General features: G+C 41.5%; 2 protein-coding genes across 8 annotated transcripts in view; one reads left to right on the top strand and one right to left on the bottom strand.

Moving 5' to 3' along the window:
* The window catches only part of LOC143353093 (very long chain fatty acid elongase 1-like), a 41,538-nt gene extending 32,591 nt beyond the window's left edge, over positions 1-8,947 (bottom strand). Inside the window, exons 1-4 of one of the 2 annotated variants that reach the window (XM_076786140.1) lie at positions 8,826-8,947; positions 8,225-8,496; positions 6,742-7,044; positions 6,249-6,412 (exon numbers count right to left, since the gene is read on the bottom strand). In XM_076786140.1, the coding sequence (XP_076642255.1) occupies positions 6,249-6,412; positions 6,742-7,044; positions 8,225-8,496; positions 8,826-8,871 (785 nt within the window). In that variant the 5' untranslated portion in view covers positions 8,872-8,947. Of the gene's footprint in view, positions 1-6,156; positions 6,413-6,741; positions 7,045-8,224; positions 8,497-8,825 lie in introns of those variants that run through there. The other variant, XM_076786138.1, reaches the window with a different exon arrangement.
* LOC143353678 (uncharacterized) overlaps positions 1-15,522 on the top strand; it is a 448,475-nt gene that overhangs the window by 272,487 nt on the left and 160,466 nt on the right. The window lies entirely within an intron of this gene.

The following is a 15,522-nucleotide window of genomic DNA, read 5'->3' as shown; positions in this document are numbered from 1 at the left end:
ATTGTTCTCTTGCTCGTCCATTACGGCCTTGCCTTGGCTACTGTTACTTCTGTTCGAAGGACGATTACATTCTATTGGTTATCATAAATTTAGTGCACGGCCGGCCTGCAGTCGAAAGCACCGCGACTCCTCGTTTCGCGTAATTCATCGACTCGGACCCGGCACGAATGATCCTTTTATGATGGGGAGAGAGTTAACAACGAGTGAAATTGAATTTATCGTTATTTCACTTTTGCCGGACGCACCGACTAGCTTTACGGTCCCTAATCGCCGTAAAGTCCGCCCGACAACATCCGCCATTCCACATGATCCCTATTGTTTACGAGTTAGCTCCGACGTTCGACGTGTTTGCTCCGTTCAAGAGGCGTTCGGTCAGCGTTCTTCTCTTACCAGAGAAATTCCTTTTCTATCGATTTTTTTCTTGCAACTTCACCCCTTCGACACGTACCTGCAAAATCTCAAGCTAAAATTCATCGAATTTTGATTTCATTTATATTCTATATGTCTGACTTCTTTGTTACTTTAGTACGTTCCACGTGTAAAATTGATCGGTCGGAAACGATTTGTACAGGGTTTCCCAAAAATCTTGTACTTCCCTGAAAGGGGGTGATTCCTAAAGTTGGTTGAAGTAACTGTTCTAAATATTATTCGAAACTCTACGTACTTCGATTATTTTAGCTAACCGAGGTTCTAATGTACTTGATACGGTATAAACGATACTACAAAGTTAAAATGAAATGTTCTTTTATGTACAGCAGGTCCCTCTGAGAATTTATAATACAAACTATGATAAGATATGAAACAACTGAGGATGTCAGGCTCGATCTCCTCGCAACAATGGAAATCGTAAATTTGATAAGCTCTTTGGATCGTGTTCGATGCGATTTTGATCGAAGGCACATTACCGGCTGGTGTCAAGTTGCAATTGTGTGTAATTACGACCTGGCTAATCTGATTAACAAGATCATGGTGCCCATTGTTGGCCCTGTAATAGATCACTGTGATGTACTATTACGACGGTACACCGACAGCGTTCTGCTATCGCGTTCACAGGTGAACTCGAGGGAGTTTCGAACATTGTTTAATAAGATGTCCGACTTCGATAACACACTGCTTTGCGATGCTGCTTATGCGGATAATTGACCGCCGAATTTCATTCGTTTGATAAGAGAATTTCGTGCTACGTCTACTCATTTTTGCCATGTTGTAGAACTTCGTTGATACAAACCAATTGATGCTATACCGCGACTCGTTTGAACCAGTGTCGCCAGATGAGGGGAGGGCGCAGGAATTGAGGGGAAATAGTTACCCTCTCTCTCTCTGCCAGTAGCGGAGTATGCGCGACAGAGACGAACCGCGTCACGTGATCGGGCCGCGGCGGAAACGTGGGGAATAGCGGGGTAGAAGGGGAAATTATAGTGGGGGGACAAGTCTTGATCCGGCGACACCGATTACCAGTCGAGCAACCGAAGAACAAAGACTGCAAAAACGACTGCCAGCGACTCGGCCAACACTTCCGGTATTAAAACGAATACCAACCCCCGGAGAAAAATCGCCGCGAGGATACTTCGAACTCATTAGCCTGGCATAAAATTCGCGCGCAGCGACATCATTAATCGATTTGCCGATAATAACGGCCGGGCTGCGTGAAGCATCAAGAAAACTAGCTCGCGGGAGGATCGCGTTACCTGTCAGTGCAATTACCAGGCAATTGTCCGCGGCCGCGGCGAGCCTCGAGATTTATCGAGCGCGATAAATATCGAGGCTCGTGCGAGTTCGCGCTTCTCGCAGCTGCGAGAGAGAAACGGATAGAGGGGGGGGGAAGAGAGGGGAAGAAAGAGAGAGAGAGTTGTCTCGTCCTGCGGCCCTCCTGCGAGGACGGCCGCATTGTGCTCGCGGTTATCCTGCACTCTCAATTAATCGACCGGCTGATTGCAGCCGCGAGATACCATCCGCATGTCGCGGAACGACGGAACCCCGGTAACGAAAGACCGGTGAATACGACGTCATTAACGGGGACGCCGCCACCGCCTACGTCGCGACGCTCACCCTCGCTCGGAACGATTCGGCTCTCTGCTCGCTTGCTCGTCCGAACTAATCGAAAATTACTCTCCGGTTGGAGACGGACCGGCCAAATGATGCCAATTCTGAGGAGCGTGTTTATCTTGCATTCGAGCGGCGTGTTTGGCTGCCTGTTTAGCGGTCCCGAAGCCCGACGCGACGCACGCTGGGCTGAAAACCCGTTTTTCGTCGCCAGAATTAAATTCGAAAAAATTTGTCTATACATCGATTCATTCCAAAGCTTCGAAAACCGAAATATTAACCATTTTTAGATTATCACGTGTGCGGGAACATCTCTCCGAAGACATTCCAAAAGTTTGAGTATAACAGATAGCTGAGAAATCTGGTATCAATAAATACCAGTTCAATCACACGTACACGAAATGGAAATATTCTAAGGTCCAAAGAAATGTCGGCGTCCTCCGGTTAAAATAGCTTCGAGTGCGAGGGGTTGGTAACGATGAGATTTGAACAGATTCGAGAATCGCGTTCAGGTGTGAAGCTCGGAAGTTTCCGGGCGCAAAGGTAAAACTCATCGAGACGTACACAAGATCAATTCAAAGTTTTCTCGAAGATCCAACGCGAGGGGATCAGATGCGCTCACGCACTAATCGCGTTATCTACTTATCCGGCGCTCTTACGGTTCAACGACAGCGTTAATTCACTTTACACCGTCGGACCCGTGGGGACATCGACGAACTATCTGCGAGAAGTCGAGCACTCTCGCGACGTCAGGGACCTAGTCCTATTATCGAGTCGCGTCTACTTAACTATTTTACACCGAAAAGGTCTTAATATCCGACTGATCTGCCTGTCAACGGAAGTTTGGCAATCTGAAGATTGCTGCTAACTATTTTATCTCTCGATCAGCGCAAGTTTCGCTTTGAATCAACACTACCATACTCCACTTTCTCGAATTGACGAGTTCAACGTTGCAGAGATTTACGTCCACATTACGCGAATTCGGAACGCATTTACATATCGTTTTGAAAAGTTTTCTTCAATTTTCTAGATTTCACGGAGGAAATATGTAAAGCGACACAGGTGTAATTTTGAGGAAATCATAGAGCGAGACTCGGGTGTCTGAATTTCCATAGGCATGTTCTTTTCGAATAAATTGGCTTGTTTATTTCTCGTATTTTAATCGAATCGCCAAGAAAGCCAGTTCCGAAGAGTGGGAAAGTGGGACATCGATAAAGTTTTACATAGAAATCGCGCGTATCGGTACTTTTCTCGCGAGCCGCTTTTAGACAAATATTTACGACACGTTTATCGGGCTTTCCAGTCGTTTGTTTCGTTTTCTTCCGCGGCCGCGTGAAAAAATACCCTGCTCGCGGATGAAAATGGTAAGCAGATAAGCCACGGTTTGCGTAAACGCAGCAATTCTCGTTCGATTACCGCGAGCACCGAACGTTCGTCTTTATAGGCGACGGTGATAACCATGCTCGTAAAAGACATTTTTCTTTCCCTCGGCCTAGGACCTGCCCGCCCGTTTACTTTCTAATTCTATCGTCCGACGGTTCGGAATGTCACAAAAAAAAAAACAAAAGAAAAAACGAAAAATAAAATCGTGCACATGCAATCGCTTCGCGGAATTCCAATAGACTTAACCGCACCACGATAATAAAAATATAATTTAGCTCGAGTCGCGCGATTATCACACGCTATAAATCAATTTTTACAATTCAATCCGCATTGGGCCGCGATCCGCTTTCAAATATCCCATACACGCGCTATTTGTTTTAATGGATGGGCAGTGACACTTACATACTTCTTGGCAGTGGTTAATGGGCTATTCTCGATGTAGATCGCGGTGCTCTAGACTGACATCAACATTTTTTCACGTGAAACCGCGATAGCTTTCACTATTATGATTTTCTGCATCATTCTTGCACGGGTTCTGGCGAGATTCGACAATTTTTTGACGAGGGAAAGATGAAAACTGAGTTTGCTATAAATGATCAACTCCACTTGTCTGATATAGAAAAGGAATTTGGATAAAGTATTTTCAATGACATTCTGACACTTGAGAATTGAATGTTGTTCCATCGCGTTTTGTCGGGTATAAAATTCGAGTGAAAAATTATTCTGAAGTTTCACTTTTCCGAGTCGAACGAATGTGTACATACAATCAAGATCAGCGGATGAGAAGTATAAAAAGAAATAAATTTGGAAAAGTTGTTTGGACTCTAAATTCTTCTGTTAACCGACACGAGGATCGATCTCACGCTGTCGAGAACAATTTCATGGAAGTTATCCGGGCGAAAGGAAAAATATTATTTCCTCGAATGGAAATTCATGCATTACGACACGAGGCACGATCCTGACGGTCGGTTGGAACCCTACGTGGTTCGGCGTTTGTCGCCACGGTTACGGAAACAAAATAATTAGGGGGGAGACTAAAGAGAAGTTGCCCTGCCGCTGACAGGATGCGAAACGGCGAAAAGGAAAGGGAATTGCGTAATCGTGTAAACTCTCGTTCGACCGGCGTAACTTCGTTTAAACGTTACGTGCGTTTATCGCCGATTAGATTTCCCGACCGCTCCTTTGTCAGCCCCGAACCCCCTTTGAGGCGAATTGAAAATTGCTCGCCCCGCTCTAATTGAATTTTCCATCCCTTAAAAAATTATGTTTTTTCCAGTTTCATTCAGAATTTTCCTACAGTAGTCCACCGTGCAATTATCTCTTCGGTTCGATGATCTTTCAGAAACTCACTGTGAAACTCCGCAACGTTTAGTTTCTAAATCAACCTGATGCCTTGCCGATCTACACGCGCACAGAACGCGTTGTATCGCAACGAATACTATGTCGCGAAAAATCTTGTACACTAATCTAACCTGTCTCGTTACAAATACTTTATCACGAGGAGGGTAAATTATACAGTCACCGTGCCGCAGTATATGAACTAAATACTGATATCACTGAAATAATCTTACACTTCGCCCAGCGCGGAAGAAATAATGCCCACGTGGCTTCACAGTCAGATTGAAATCGTTAAGCCGCGAACCCGACTGGTTAATACATGATAATCAGTTGACACGCGAGTTGTTACAACTCTTAACAATTTTTAGAGCACACTAAACTTCTGATTTTCGACAAATATTCGATATTTATGCTGTTGCAATTCTGTGAAAACATGTGATGCAACAATAAACTCGTTTTAGGTTTAAATAACTACGTAACGAGACAAATTAATGTTTAAAGATAAACGTGATTGCTATTATTGGGGTAATTTTCACGCGCAAGAGTATAATAAGACAGTTAATTCTATAGTGTCCGTATACTATGAGAAAAATTGATGTTTAGAGACAGACGAAGAATTGTGTCGGTTACCGACGTGGCAGTCAAGGTGTTAATGGAAAGTTTTATCTAGTAAATTAGTCATACTTGCAGCTCCAATGCTATTATGGGAGTAATTGCGGCGCGCAACAATCTAATAAAACGGTTAACGCCATAGTTTCTCCGATTCCCGACACGTTGCCTTTGATTTCTCAATGCCGGCCAGCTTTCCACGCGGTGTCTTGTGTTTTATCTGTCTCTACCTGCTGATCGGACGGCTTCGTTCGTTTCACGCATCGCGTACCGGGTGATAAATTGTCTGTCTGGATCAGGGTTACCTTAAAAGGTCGATATCGATCGTTCGTGCTCGATAGAGTCGTTCGCAGCGAATACAAACCCCCGGCCGATGATTGATGAGATTTCCCGGTTATTTCTGCGCTTTTTGTCTTAGTGAATTATTATTCCTCCCCTGAATGATCATCAATATCTTTAGCCCGGATCATAAAAATCCGTTTCCCGGTCATTTCATTCTGGACCACCTACCGCGGTCCATAGATCTGCTCGAAAGTCTTCGAGCTAAGCACACGGTGTTGTAGCCGTCTCTTTCAAGTCGCAATTGGTCCATTGATCAAGGTTACGGGCGCAATTTGTATTAGAAATGATCTATCTTCTTCAATCGTTCATTCATTACGACTTATAATTATAACCACTGTAATTAGACTGCAGATTTGATGGATCTATAATAGAAATAAGTAGGTGCAGTTTAAAGCAGTAGACAGATTAAAAGAATTGAATAAGCGGATGTGTTTCTTCCAATTCATGTAAACAATTTTTATTTGATATAAAGACAAATACGGTTATTCTACGTCGTAATAATTTCATAACCATTTGTGTGTTATTTCTTCTGCTTCTGCTTCTGCTGAGCCTTGTAGCTCTTCTGATAGAAGTTGTAGAACAGTACGAAATTTATTATGAGATTGGCAATTTGTACGTTCGCTGCCGTCGTCAGATTTGTATGACACGATGGAAGGTATGCCACAAACGAGTGCAAGACTAGGATGACAAATTGTACCTGTTGTGACAGAGATAAAAATGTATTATCTAAAGTTATGAGTCATCTGATTTAAGAATCATTATTAGTAAACTAATATTAGTGGTTTTACTACTAGTGTGGTATACATTATTAATATTATACACTATAATATTATTCGTAATATTAGCAATATTGATCACAACTATATGTCATAGTATTAGTCGTAATATTAGGTGTATTAATAATTTGTATCTTGCAGTAAATAAATGACACTAGTTTCTTTAAATCGAAATTAATTCAAACAATCTATTAGCTAAAAATGAAATCATATCTGGTCTGATTCTGATTTAACGTCAACTTCCACTTACCATTTGCATTATTGTGATTAATGGTTTCACCTGCTGTAGTATCTTCGGCGCTTTGTCGCCAAAAGTACTGAAGTAGTAGTAACTATACATGACGACGTGAACGGAACAGTTTACTATAGCTGGAATTGCAGCCATTTTGCCTATATGGAATCTTGTGATATACCATCCTAACAACAGCACTGTTATATGATGGTATAGGTGCAAGAAGGAGACCTGATTACTCTTTTTCCTGAGCACAAATGTTATTGTCTCAATCAGGTCCACGATCTTTATCATCCAACATAGCCATAGTGTGTACACTATCTGTGAGAATTAATGACATTTATTGTATTGCTATGGATATTTAATGCCCCGTAGTATGTTCGACTTTCAACGATTACAGTGATTTCTCTATAGATGTCGCCAAGGCCTGGATGATAAATGTCGCGGAATTATCCCTACTACCGTGGGCTATGGCCATCTTCGCAAGTATTTATAATCAGCCGGTTAAAAGATCAAAGAAACTTGCATCTGTTAATATTATCCATAACAGAAAAGTGAAGAGTATTGTTTCATTAACTTTAAAATTAGAATGATCACAACTGGTATAATTTAACATTAGAATCATAGAAAATTTCCATAACTGCTTTGCACACAACATAAGAACCTACTTATTAAAAAGTATTAGTAAACTGCGGATCTTTGCACAAAATAAAATTTAAATCTAACTGTAAGGCGAAACATGCAAAGATGATGATTCACACAATTATAATGACAATGTTCTGAGTCGTGATTGTTTACAGCTAGCTGGGATTTATTAAATTCCAGTCCAAGGTTAATCACATTTGTAGAGTTTGCGTCTCACGATTGTGCCAAATAGAATAATATTTTGATAAAAGTATTGGGTAAGCAATTGAAAATGCAGAAATGCACACGCGAAAATTTCTGACACGAAATGCCACTTACATTATGTGCACAATCACTAATTCTTAATCCTTTACTATTTGCATTATTCTATTCTTTTCTGTGCTTGATAACTTTTTTTTATGAATCTTTTACGAACACATTCGTGGAACTTCTCTGGTTGAAATGACACCAATCGTGACAAAATTTGGATCGTATTTACTTGTTTAATTCACGATAGACCAGAACCTCGATTATTAGTACTAATCAGTGGAACACGAGTGTTAGTATAATAGAATAGTTGCCTAGGTACAACGTTAGATTAACTCTTTATCTCGAACATGTTCGAATTGTTTTTACGTGAAACATAGAGAATTCAGACACCACCGGTTCGAATAATCGAGGTTCTACTGAATTGTTAATTGAACGAACAAAGTCTCCGAATTATGTCATGTTTGGCCTCGTTTTAATTAGAAAAACGTCACGACTATGTGGACATGAACATTATAAAAAGATGGTTAAAAACGTAAGAGTTTCCGGCAAATATCGTGCACATCACTTTCACATTTATCGAGACATTACCGTAATGGTTTTCAAATACCTGTAGTGAGGTGGGATTGAACGAATAATCCGTTGGATAGCAGAATCTTGTTGGTTCGTCGAAGAGACCCAATTGAATTAACCTTATGATTATGAAAGCGTTTATGATAACTTGGAAGACATTGTAGTATCTGATGAAAGTTTTCAAGCTGTACGGATTTCTGTTCTTCATGTAATTCGGTCCCCATTTCAAAACAATGTATAGATAGGCGATCAGGAGTAATGGTATTTGGTAGTTCGACGCTACGAACGGTAAATCCTTAGACCTCGGATCTGGAATTACGAACGATTATTGTTGTCGATCAATTATGATCGCAGAACCACGAAACAGAAAAGGAACGGTGTTTGCGCGCTGGCCGGCTCGTCGTTGTTCAGTAGACAGCGAATCTTTATGGAGAGTAAACATTTTCCACGTGAATTACAACAAACTGGAGTGAAATAGAAGTTTATTTCCTTTCTTAATATGTTTAATAATTTCAAATAACTCCATATATTTTTCTTTATATTTCGTTTATACACATATCGCACACCTATGCGAACGAAATGTGCATTTTGGTCAATAAATATTTTAGGCACTCGAAATCTTAATTAGAATTACGTACCGAGATCTTCGTTCCAGTAATGATTGTAGAGTTCCAGGATACCCATTTTAGTCGGTTCGTTCCTTGGCTCTCAATATATTTAGCAGACTTCGTTCAACCACGGACACTTAACACGATCAACTGAAAGCGCGCAACATTCGTTTTTCCCTCCATTTATTACTTTCCCCACTCGAATATATGTACGCATTTTGATTTGAATGAAAACGCAATATGGATGTGAGCTCTTTGAAATACCGATGCGGATGCGTTACGAGGGTCGGTGTTTCTTAATGTGAGACGTCGCAGAGAAACAAGGTAGCAAAGTTCACCACGATGCGATACGAAACACCTAAAGTAGTAATGGTAATCTTTTCAACGAATAGCGAGAATGTGTGTCACCCAACTGGGTACGCCTGACCAATCAAACGGTTTCTTTACCGATTTCTTTCGCATTCCTCCGCATGTCTCCTGGAGGATATACGACGCTGGCAAGACCCGTGTTGTTGACATATATCGAGAATTCACTGTACTCTTCGTAACTGTCGTATCTTTGGGTTTGCCGAGCGACAGTTCTAGGAGAGGTACCTACTGCTTGTAGTGTGCCGAACGTGGAGAAGGATAGTGATTGAAAAAGAAAGAGGAACTGCTCAGCCTATTAAATGCAAAAATAAAAATTTCTTATTTTTGGTTGTTCTTTCAATGGAACTTTTACCGTCATATTCGTCCCATTTTTCTGATCAGAATGACACCAAACACGATGCAATTACGATCATAATTACTTGTGTAGCAAGCGATTACATTTTCGGACTTGACACTTATGGTAGAGGTAAATGAATTCTTAACTTCGCTTGTTACACAAATAATTACAGCCGTAATTATATCGTGTTCAGTGTCATTTTGGTTAGAAAAACGAGACGAACACGATGGGGAAAGTTTCATAAAAAAAACATTAGAAATTAGAAAAGTTGCAATATGTTGCATCGCTTGCATTAGTGCGAGTGTCACTGATACTTGACCGTTTACCACTTGACTGTTTCCAAGGGGGATTCCCCCAGTGGCGGGGATAAAATTTTGACAGTTGCGGTAGAGCCCTTTGCGACAGTTACGGAGAGACTCCTGTAACATTACTATTTACATTATACAACCCAAGTTTCATGCGAATATCAAATGTGGTTCAACGAATGAGTGAGAATGCCACAGAATTTTGAAAGCCCGACCACTATGGCGGTGCCTCATTCCTTTCGCGGGAATTCTTGTGTGACATGTAACATTGTATAAAGAAATAATTCTATTGAAACCAGACATGCACGGGACTATTTTATTCAGTTTGAAATTCAGCTTTGGAAATATGAATTTGCATCGGTACCCTGCAGTTTAATAATTGCATAAAGAAGCCGTTTTATCGCACAATCGCTCTTTCCGCTTGTTTTTACGATTTATCGCACAATTACCTCGAGAATCAAGGGGTTGGTAATTAACTTTTGATTTCGCGAAGCTTTGAAATTCAGAATTTTCAAAGAGCGCGTGTTCACCGAGGCAAGCTTTAAACATAAATAAGTTCTTTTACCGCGCGCTGCTAATTACAGAATTTGCGTACGGTCGAATCTGGAGAAATCATCGAACGCTGGAATCAAGTATGAAATTTAAATAAAAGATTTTGTTCGCCGAAGCGGACGGAGGGTTCGCGAGGGATCAAAGGGCTAAGGGAAAGGTCGCGCGAAGGATTTTTCGCGCGACAGGAAGTATTTGTTCGGCAGTCATGCGAGCGCTGCACCAGGGGCACTTTGTAATTGCAACTTGTTGCCCGGTGCATGCTAGCAATGCGTATGCCGGTCCGTGGCGGTTGTAATTTATGGCCGTGGAAGCGGCCGAGCGGTGGCCAATTGGAATTTCAACGATCCGTGCATGACGGTATAAATATCGAAGAACGTGGTACAAATAATTGATCGAGAACACGCGTGGATTTTTTCACGAAACGCTCCGCTATTTTGCTTATCTCGCCTTTTCTTCTAATTTCTATTCGCAAGTCCTCGAGCAAATCCGGTAGAAACGCTTCGGTCGTCCCTCAACCACCGCGTGCAGGTATCGATCGAAAATATATTCATATATTCGCACGTCTTGCACTAGCCACGATACATTTGAACTATATTGTGTGCAATATGCCCCGTCATTCATTCGATAACAGTCGCTTTAATTTCTCAATCATTTGAATGTTTAACTATTCTACTTATTCTGTTTTGTTCTACTTGACCTTTGACGCGCCCGTGGAAAACCGGAAAAATTGTGCCGTCTCCGCAGACTAATCTACAAATCGCGGATAGAATAACAATGTAACAATATTCAAAACGCAATACTTTGTTTCTGTTCCATGACTTACTTTCCACCACTTACACTCTTACAGTAACCAGAGGCGGACTGATATTCGCAAAAAACTGTAGTTAAACTTAGGTTACCTGTACACTTTATTCTGGGACTTTAGGCTGTCATCGAACAACAATCGAAATACACAGAATTATATCCAGGATCTCAAAGAGAGGATACATTTGAAGTTGGTCGGCGCTAGGTTAGGGTGAAAACATAAGAGTATCTTCTAAAAAAATTGTCATTTGAATAAAATGTTGTTTTCACCATTTATTTCGCTACTGTTTTAAAGAAATCCGATGTTTTCGTAGCAGGGACATTTTCAAAAATTTAGAAAGGAAGCGAACGATATGTTAATTTCTTCACATACTTACGAATGCGATAGATGCTTCTAAACGGTTGAGTTGTACATTTTCATTAGTGTTATTATTTTAGTAATATTATTTTCATAGTGTTATTTTACGCATTCGCCGGGATCGTGAAAGTTCGCAGTTCGGAGTCAACGTTACGCGTCCGATTACCATAAAATCACATCGTTCGGGTGTGATAATGAAGCGAAATCGATATGACCGTCGTGAAACGCCGTTTAAGCGGAACACACGGTAGAACGTGAAGTGTTAACGAAAGAACAAAAGGGCGTCCGTAAACAATCGCCGGGGATCGTTCCTGCGAGTACCGTTTTTATTCGACCGTTCTATAGTAATCTTGACGGCGCGAAACTATCCGAGAGCAGCGGCGCCAGCTCACCCGCGTTATTAAAACAATTTCAATCAAGCTAAACTTCCACGGCAGTCTCCGAGGACTCTTTGTCCGCGGATAGACAAAGGCGCCGATTCAACGAGAACTACAATTATTCGTCCCATCTGCCGATCATTTCAGCCGTATGGAATCGTGAAATAATCGACTGCTTGTGTCTGTTCGTTATGCAGACACGATGTTCCAGTCTACTTAGCAAAAAAAAAAATACAAATGAATTATAAACTATTCTGAAGGCCTGCGATCGTCATGTAGAATAAATTAAAAAGTCAAAGTAGTTCTTCTTCAAAAACAGGAAATACACGATTGCAATGGCAACGCATCCTTAACCCTGCGCGCGCTATTACGACGTCATTCGTGACCCGTAGCAGTGGAGATACGCACAAGGAGCGACCGTCAATATGTATAATTTTATTCCGGTATATGACGATGCTTTCTATTTTGAAATCAGAAAATCGATATTCCCTCTTCTTCTCCTTCATCCGAAATACGACGAAAACCGGTCCCGAGCCATCGCCTTATATCGAATGAAAACTGTAGTGAAATATCGGCGTGGGTCTAGAACTCGCAGGAGTCCGAGGGTTAATGGATTCTTGACGTGTGCGATCGTCATTGATTAAATAAATACATTTAGTAGACCGCACAAAATCGAAACGAATTCAATCTCGTAATGTTTCTAAGACAACATGTATTAGTTACTTTTAAGGCTCGGCAGGTTTGGCGTGATATGATCGGAGCAGTTTGCTAGTTTTATACCGACTTCCATCGATTGATCGAACACCGATACTGTGTCAGTGTGTCGCTGTGCGTCCCTTGCACGATTGCATAAAAAATCGCTCTGTTCGGAAACGGTGCTACGAAAGGAATCTGTTTCGGGCCGAGTTTCGGGTATCGTTTTCCTATAATTCTCGTTTCGCGGTCGGTCGCGGAGTTCCATGCGAGCTCCCGACGAAACTGTGCGTGCATGCGCGACGTTTCCCCGTATGCTCGTTTCCCAGCACGCATCGCGGAGCACGAATCGATGAAAGTACTTTCGGTGCGCGTCTAATGTAAGCCAAACGAATTCTGTGTGCCAAGCACGCATGAAAAGGCTCCCGACATTACTGGAACAGTTTTAATCAAAGTAAACTTCCCTCCGGGTATTCTCGACGCTGTCGCCGCCGCCTGCCGCCTGCCGCCATCGTCTCTTTGTCCCGCGTACAAGACGAGAGGTTCCTCCTCAGTGGTTTCATTCATCCGAACCCTCGACCCAGTACCGCTCTTCATCTGTCCTCGGAAGATCGCTATCTTCATCAGTATCCTTCGTGTGTGTTACGTCTCTTCCGGCCGTGTCCTTCGAGGTTCTTTCGCTTCCTGAAATTTTTTCCCTCGGTCGTGCCGCCGGGAAAATTTCCTCCACCTTCCTTATCTGCTCGAACGGCCTTCGGGATGCACAGTCTGGCGAGTATGTGGTCGTTCTCGGCGTACAGCAGCGTCTAGGTAGATGGGAATGAATGTGCAGGATATTTCTGCAAAATTTATCCCCAATATCGCAGAATGTGCTCCTTTGGCAGCCCAGAAGATTAGATATATCGGTGAGACAATATTAATCCAGGGACGTAACTGTTTTTGTTTTTAATTATGCTTTTACGAAAGCTTTGCCAACGTATTCTTCGCATTTCTCTGGTTAAAACGATACCAAACACGACACAGTTCGGAGCATATCTGCTTGTTCAATTCATGATTTAGTGGAACCTCCGTTATCCGAACCGATATCTGAATTCTCCATTATCCGAGGTACATACGATTTATTGTGCGAATCAGCATGGACTTATTCTAGCACTGTAGGTAGTTGACTTTTTTTGTTATTTAAATAATCATTTTCCACCGATCAGTTCGGTTAATCGAGGTTCCACTGCATTGTGGATTAACCAGTTAACTGTTGCGACCTCTTTGAAAAACGCGTACCTAAGTTGCGTCGCAAAAATTAACCGCTGTTTGAATTACAGCTGTTTTGACGAGTATACTCGTCATGACACAAAATATTGCCACTTCTTCATGACGAGTATACTCGTCAAACACAGTTAACTGGTTAAAGAAGTAAGTGTAATCCAAATCGTGCCGTGTTTGGTATCGTTTCAATCAGAAAAATGTCCCGAATACGTTGGTAAAAGTTTCATGAAAAGCTAATTATTATCTCTGAAATAGTATTGTTCCACCGATACGCTGGTGTCGACGTTTCGTTTTATGATTACATATTTGCTATACAGCAGATATCTCTGAAACTAGTGCGCGGATAAAAAAAAAGTATCCTACGAAAATTGCTGGTCTTTTTACGCACAATAAGATCCCATAATAAAAAATATAGGTTTCCATTTGAAAAAACAAAGTTGACCTTCAAATGACCTTGGAAACGCCACCCAAATAAAAAACTGATACTACCCCCCTTTTTCCCCCACGAAATCCTTGGACACATGTTTTACACTTTTTTAATATCTTTCATACTTTTCGAGATATTCGGCTGGAAGGTTTTCAAATGAACATCCTGTATATTTTGCACAATTTCAAAACAAATGTTTCTTTCATTTTGTTACATGTTTTGATGTTTACTGTATTATTGACAGTCGACGTGTGAGAAAGTTGATTATCGGGGAGAATGAAGAGCGCCATGGGAACCGTATTAGCAGAAAGAAAACTCTCGAGACAATTTCGGTTCGGTACGACATGAAAGATAAGAGGCAAGCTCCTTCACGGTTTCATTCACGGCAACCCTCGACCCACTACCAGTCCTAGTTCTGTCCTCAAAGCCTTGTCCTCTCTTCATCAACTCTCTCTTCTCCTTATGCCACTGTCCTTTCTTCGGGACCTTCGATCCCAACCCCTTAATTTGCTCCCCAAAGTCGCCTAGTACTTATGGCTGCCGCTAGCCTTTTCACGGGGGTTTTAACCGCTCATTGAATTACCTTTGATAATTACTTGAGATACTCGAATGTTCCCTGTTAATGGCAATGAAAAAAAAAAAATTCATTTTGGTCGGGAGTGTCTCGTGGCTTCCAGAAGCTAACTGGGGTTTATGGCTGGCGAAAAGGGTACCACGGGAAGGTTCCCCATCAAGTGTTCTTGACCCTTCACTAGAAAATTGTGAACGTTCCTCCCACGTTATAGCGGTTACTGCGATTGTTATCTATCCTCTGCTAAAATTTTGAAGAAACTAGATGACCGGTTTCGTGCTTTCCATTCCACCGTTATTGAAATAACGAAAATACTTTCGTTGAGAATTATTTTTCCTTTCATCATTCCATCACATTTTATTATTTTATGACACAACGCATATTAGTCACGCTTAGTTCTCGGTACGGTTAGTGTTAACATCGCAGCAGACTACGTACCGTAAAGAAAATGATTGACTTTCCTCATTCTATCACGTTTTATTATAAAAATTGCCAAAAATTGAAGTAAACTTAATCTTGTAATTTTTATGAGGCGACGCATATCAGTCACGTTTAGTGCTCGGTACGGTTAGTGTTAACATCGCAGCAGACTACGTACCGTAAAGAAAATGATTGACTTTCCTCATTCCATCACGTTTTATTATAAAAATTGCCAGAAATTGAAGTAAACT

Source organism: Halictus rubicundus, chromosome 4 (assembly GCF_050948215.1).
Source record: "Halictus rubicundus isolate RS-2024b chromosome 4, iyHalRubi1_principal, whole genome shotgun sequence".
Classification (NCBI taxonomy): domain Eukaryota; kingdom Metazoa; phylum Arthropoda; class Insecta; order Hymenoptera; family Halictidae; genus Halictus; species Halictus rubicundus.
The sequence above is the reverse complement of the archived record's forward strand: the minus strand, read 5'-3'. Positions and strand labels throughout refer to the sequence as shown.